Here is a 6,181-nt window from a genome sequence, read left to right as displayed (position 1 = left end):
GGCTGGATTGTTGGATTTTACTCCAGAGACAGCAGTAATGAGTCAGCAGAGGAACAGGTACGAGTTTGAACCGCACTCCGAAGCACAAGATGGCGCTAATGTTCCGCTCCGCTTTACGTCGGGCCTGAAGATGGCGTCGCGCTACTACCAAGACATGCAGGAGAGCTTCAAGAATAACAACAAAAGTCGGGAATTCCCAGCTCATACAGCCAAAGTCCACTCGGTGGCGTGGAGTTGTGACGGAAGGAGACTCGCCTCCGGCTCCTTTGACAAAACAGCCAGCGTTTTTGTCCTCGAAAAGGACCGTTTGGTGAGTCGCTGTGGGGCGTCCGGCTAGCATGCTAACGCTAGCCTCGTTTCAGTGAATGAATGAACTGAAGTTCAGGGTTTTTCCTCCGGTTAAAGTTCGAGCTACAGCGAACCCTCACAGACTCAACTGTCACGAAACGGCTAAAATATGTCCCAGACTGTTCTGCTTTTCCCTACACTACCATACAGGATATACTTCATTTTTACTACACTTCAGTGACTAAAATGTTACGCCAACTTCCGTTACATAGAGCAGCGCTCTGTAACAATAAATGCTCTGTAACAATAAATGGAAATGGACGGTATTCATGTGACTGTGATGTTCACTCTGTAGCCAGTTAGGTCTTTCTACCAAATGTTTGTCACTGCTACTTCTTGATGTTGTGTGAACCTGGTATAAAGACGCACACGCTATGTGGACAAAAGTACCCGACCATCACACCAACAGGGACTTTAATGGCGTCTCATTGTAAACACTCAGACAGCTCTGCAGCTCTAACAGCTTCCACTCTTCTGTGAAGGCTTTCCACAACATGTTGGAGTGTTTCTGTGGGAATTTGTGCCCATTCATGCAGTAGAGCATTTGTGAGGTCACACACTGATGTTGGACCAAAAGGCCTGGCTCACAGTCTCAAAGTAGGAAGCATAGCATTGTCCAAAATGTCTTGGTGTGCTGAAGCATTAAGATTTCCCTTCACTGGAGGTCAGGGGCCGAGTCCAAAGCCTGACAAGCAGCCCTATAGAGAGGCATGTCTGGATACTTTTGTCTGTATAGTGTAGTTTAAGTTAAGATAGACACAAGAACTGACGAATATCTGTTACCTGCCCTCAGGTGAAAGAAAACAACTACAGAGGTCATGGTGACAGCGTGGATCAGCTCTGCTGGCATCCAACCAATCCAGATCTGTTTGTCACAGCATCTGGAGACAAGACCATCCGCATATGGGACGTCCGCACCACCAAATGCATGGCAACTGTCAACACGAAAGGTGGGACCCTCGCTCATGTCGGCAGTGTTGAAGGGTGTGATGGGATCTTGCTTTTTTCAGTATTTACAAACATTCACAAACTGACGAAAAAGCCCACATGTGCAGCTTTGAGCTGCAGTGCTGCAGTCACTGTGCTGGCTCATGGCAGAACGACCTTTTCCTTTACCAGCGAAACAGCTGCCATCCACGTTGTAACAACAGACAGGACTGACTGAAAGGAGGCCTTTATAAAACCAAAGTCCCTCCCACTTGGCCAGTTAACTGCAATACCCTACCAAAACACATCCCTTATGGTTCCAAGAAACTCAAATAATTCTTCTCTCCGCCCACCCGTTTTGTCCTGTTTAGCTGCCAGTCGTTGCCTCTGGCCTCTGTTTGAATCTGAGGCCAAGCATCCCACAAGAACCACTTTTACACCTTTAGAGCTCTCCTCAAACAACAGGTGTGCACACCACCTGCAGAAGAGTGTGTGTGCGCAGATGAATGAATGACTGGCCGATGTGTGTGTGTGTGAATGAGTGTTGTATAAAAGTATGTAGCCGTACAGAGTGAGGGAGCATTGAAACTTGTTTGTTTAGCAGCGCGTGTGTGTGTGTGTGTGTGTGTGTGTGTGTGTGTGTGTGTGTGTGTGTGTGTGTGTGTTGGTCCCTCTGCAGTAAGTGACGGGGCTGCTCCGTCACACGGGGTTCGGGGTTCAGCTGCTCTGCTTGAGAGAGAGATTTTTGAAAAGACTCTAATTGTTTTTCAGGAGAGAACATCAACATCTGCTGGAGCCCAGATGGTCAGACCATCGCTGTTGGGAACAAAGATGATGTGGTGACCTTCATCGACGCCAAAACGCACCGCTCCAAGGCAGAGGAGCAGTTCAAATTCGAGGTGAACGAGATCTCCTGGAACAACGACAATGACATGTTCTTCCTCACAAATGGCAACGGCTGCATCAACATCCTGAGGTAGGAGCCAAACGGAGCAGCAGAACATCTCGAGTTCATGTTTTCTTATTGATGAAAGGTTTTGCGAGTCTCCACACTCTGACATGTGAAGCTGTTGTCTGCTGGAGCTGTGATGTTTGGACTCGAATCTTTCTGTAGGTCTTCACATTGATCTTGTAGGCAGATACCAAGACGTGTTGCTCGTCACATCCTGGTGACGCGCAGGGCGGCTGCACAGGCCGCTCATCGGTTGAGGTGTAGGCGGAGTTTGCCATGAAAATCAAGTACACAAGGCACCTGTCAACTCTTGTTGCTGTCGTAATCTGTCAGAATAATCTCAGTGTGTTTTTTCACGGCATCAGAGTCTTGGACCTGTTTGTATGTTTGAGACATGAAACCTGATTTAAGCAGCAGGTCTGATGTAACCACTGAGCTACGTCTCCTCCACCCAATGAGTACATTCACTATGCGGTCAGTTTGCAGGATTTTGTTCTCATCGTGGTATCTTTATTTAATGCCATGAAAGAAAAATGAAGTCATTTTTACCTGAAAAAACCACGCGGCCCGTCCGTCACCTGGAACACGTTTTTATTCGTGAGTCCTCTCGACGTTGTGCTTCCCACAGGAAAAAGGCCACCCAGCTGAGTGAAGCTTCTTTTCAGTCCACAGCTCATCTCATTCACTCTTAGCTCCCAGTCACGTTTGTGCGACACATTTGTGCTTCTTTTCCTCTACGTTTAGACGTCAGCGTTCAGTGTGAACTCACCTGGTGTCCACATCCCCTCGTCTGTGGTGTCTGTTCTGTGTGAAACATCTGCAGTTGTGTGGTTCACAGCTGAAATCCGTGTTTGTTCGCAGCTATCCAGAGCTGAAGCCCATCCAATCCATCAACGCTCACCCGTCCAACTGCATCTGCATCAAGTTTGACCCCACGGGGAAATATTTCGCCACAGGAAGCGCTGATGCCCTGGTCAGCCTGTGGGACGTGGAGGAACTGGTGTGTGTTCGCTGCTTCTCCAGGTCAGTCTGTGTCCCTGGAAGAACATGTGTCTGAGCCCGCTCTTACGTTTGCTCATCGAGGATTTCTTTTCACTGCTGCTGACGTTGCAGGCTGGACTGGCCCGTGAGGACGCTGAGCTTCAGCCATGACGGCAAGATGTTGGCGTCAGCCTCTGAGGACCACTTCATAGACATCGCTGAGGTGGAAACGGGTCAGTACGACAAGCCCTCTTTCTGCTTGGCTGTTGCTTCTAAAAATGTCGTTCTAGTAAACATGAGTTGATAGTTTTTGACAGTTTTTGACGGTGCCTCCCGATAGACGACTGCCGTGGCCAAAGGCCAAGCTACGCAGCTCAGAGAATGAAGCCAACAGCATCAATAGCCGTCTTTAAACTGTGCTGTCGTGGACGTGTTTGGTTGCACTTTTCAAGAATCTCATGTCCTTTTTACTCTTGACTGTTGAATACAGGAGAGAAACTGTGGGAGGTGCAGTGCGACTCTCCCACCTTCACCGTCGCCTGGCACCCCAAGAGGCCGCTGCTGGCTTACGCCTGCGATGACAAGGAGGGCAAATACGACAACAACCGCGAGGCGGGCACCGTCAAACTGTTTGGCCTTCCCAACGACTCCTGAGATGCATCAGCTGAGTTCCTCCCGCTAAAATTAAATCCAGACCTGCCAAAACTCTCCGTCATCAGTCAGATGTGAGGAGGGGAGTCAGCAGAGCAAAGAAGAGTAAAGGAAGCATCATGAGGAAACAAAACAATCCTGCACAGCACAGATGCTCCTGCTGCTGCTTTGTACTAGGACTGCAACTCGTAAAGCCGCAGTAACCTCTTTTCACCAGCAGGTGGTGCTGCTGACCCATGTTTCATTTAGAACAGCAGATTTCTTTCTGTTTTCATAGACAGATAAAAACACAACTCTCAGCACTGTAAGATATTGTTTTTATGTAAAACATGCATTGCTTTTTGATATTAAAGTTGGTGTCTTTATAAACTTTGTGTGTCTTGTGCCCTGAGTTGGACGAGGTCTGGCTATGGACTGCAATAAGTTCTGTTTCTGTCTAATGTTGGATATCATATGTGACTGGCATCACTTTGAGTTCTGCACAAACAACAGACTGATGCCTCCGTTTTATATGAAGCTGAAGGTGTGATGACAGGAAACGTTTCTTCTGCTTTTCTGTACCTTTCACATGCATCCACTGCGTTTATCTGACAGCTGGAGGTTGTGGGTTCTTTACAGCGACAGCTTCATGAAAGATGATGTATTAACCATAAGCACAGTAACTCATGAGGTTGTCCCTAATTCACTTTGAGTTGGGTTAGTAAGTGTCACACTACTTTCACTGTAAGCCCTTCTGCCTCGACCACTTTGTCATGCACAGTGTGAGCTCCGAGTTCGATGCCCTCTGCCCGGACCGGTGACAGCTGGTCGGCTCCCCAGCAGGCTGCGGGATGTTTCGCCCTGCAGCCTGCTGTAATCATCTGAGGGATTTCACAAAGCGCTCCTCAGTCCCTGCTCTCAGTCATTTTAATTTGTTTCCGCCCCACAGGAGAATTGTGCTGTCCAAGAAAACCAAAGTTTTCTGATCCTTCCTGTGGCGTGACGCACCTTTACTGCTCTTAGTGTTTAAGCTGCTTCAACACACCTCAGAATGTAAGGATCAGAGTGGCGTGCTGTGGAAAAAGATGTTTTACCTTTCATTTTTATGTATTGGTGAAAAAAAACCTGTTTGCTTTAAGGTCTTTTCAGACTCGAAATGCTGATGAGTGGAGTCAAGCACGTGCTGTTGAACTCTCCATGGCGGCCCTTGAGCGTGCTGTCCCATCAGTCTTGTTTGCTGATTGCGGCGGAGACATTGTGAAGAGGACGGTCAATATCCGTGGATGTGATTGCCAGCGAGCTTCTTGGGATAATAAATCAGATACAGCTGCCTGCAGGGTCTCCTTCATCTGCAGGAAGCTCCATCTGATCTGACTTCAGATCTACGAGGAGCAACCTCACTCACAGCTGGCTCATAAGTCACTGCTTGCTTTGGCACTTGGAGGATGGAGGACTGCATACTAAATAAACACCACGGGTGGGTTCTGCAAACATGCAGACATTTCATCTGCTCCAGCTTTGGAAAACTTGTCAAGTAGGAGCACGATGAAGACGTAATCTGTGAGGACAGTATATTTCTTTGATGATGTTTGTCCCTCTTTTCTTCCTGTAGGTCAGGGCTTATTTGTTGTACTAGAATGATTGTATTTTTCTGAAATTTATCAAACCTCGGGTCTGCAATGCACTCGACCTGCTGCAGTTTGTGTAACAGTAGAAGGTGGGGGTGGAGGACGCCATCGTCTACCTGCTCCGCTATCACCTGGATGGGGGGGGGGGCTGCTGTGAGGATCAGAATTTTCAATTTCAATGTCTCACAGAGATTAAAGGCATGAATGGATCCCATCTCAGACTTCTGGCTTGTCAAATTCATTACTGAGCTTTAGCGGTGCGCTTTTAGTTGCTTCTAGTCTTTATGCTAAGCTAGGCTAACCACGTGACCAACTGATGACTTTATTTAGTGTGTTAAACTGAAGTCCCACTGAATTTTCTTCTCTGTTGGAAGCGGAAACGAAACCCTTACTGTGTTCTGCTGTGAGGATCAGAATTTTTAGTTTCTCCAGCACCTTCAACACCATCCAACCTCTGCTGCTGAGAGACAAACTGGACTCACACCTCGTGTTATGGATTACAGAGCATCTCACCGGGAGAACTCGGTATGTCCTGCTCTCCTGTCCTGTTCAAAAGTATTGGGACAGCTGCCCATCACACCAACAGGGACTTTAATGACGTCTCATTGTAAACACACAGACAGCTTTGCAGCTCTAACAGCTTCCACTCTTCTGTGAAGGCTTTCCACAACATGTTGGAGTGTTTCTGTGGGAATTTGTGCCCATTCATGCAGTA

The 6,181-nt window shown here is 47.7% G+C and overlaps 1 protein-coding gene across 1 annotated transcript; it reads left to right on the top strand.

Moving 5' to 3' along the window:
- The first annotated feature begins 45 nt into the window (after positions 1–45).
- thoc3 (THO complex 3) lies at positions 46–4,228 on the top strand. Its single transcript, XM_046406840.1, has 6 exons — positions 46–310; positions 1,142–1,298; positions 2,047–2,251; positions 3,089–3,250; positions 3,341–3,441; positions 3,699–4,228. Exons 1-6 carry the CDS (start codon positions 131–133, stop codon positions 3,860–3,862), a joined length of 969 nt encoding a protein of 322 aa, XP_046262796.1. The 5' UTR covers positions 46–130; the 3' UTR covers positions 3,863–4,228.
- Positions 4,229–6,181: the final 1,953 nt, after the last annotated feature.

The sequence above is a fragment of the Scatophagus argus genome, chromosome 12, assembly GCF_020382885.2.
Source record: "Scatophagus argus isolate fScaArg1 chromosome 12, fScaArg1.pri, whole genome shotgun sequence".
In the NCBI taxonomy this organism is placed as follows: Eukaryota; Metazoa; Chordata; class Actinopteri; family Scatophagidae; genus Scatophagus; species Scatophagus argus.
This window is presented reverse-complemented; position numbering and strand designations above follow the sequence as displayed.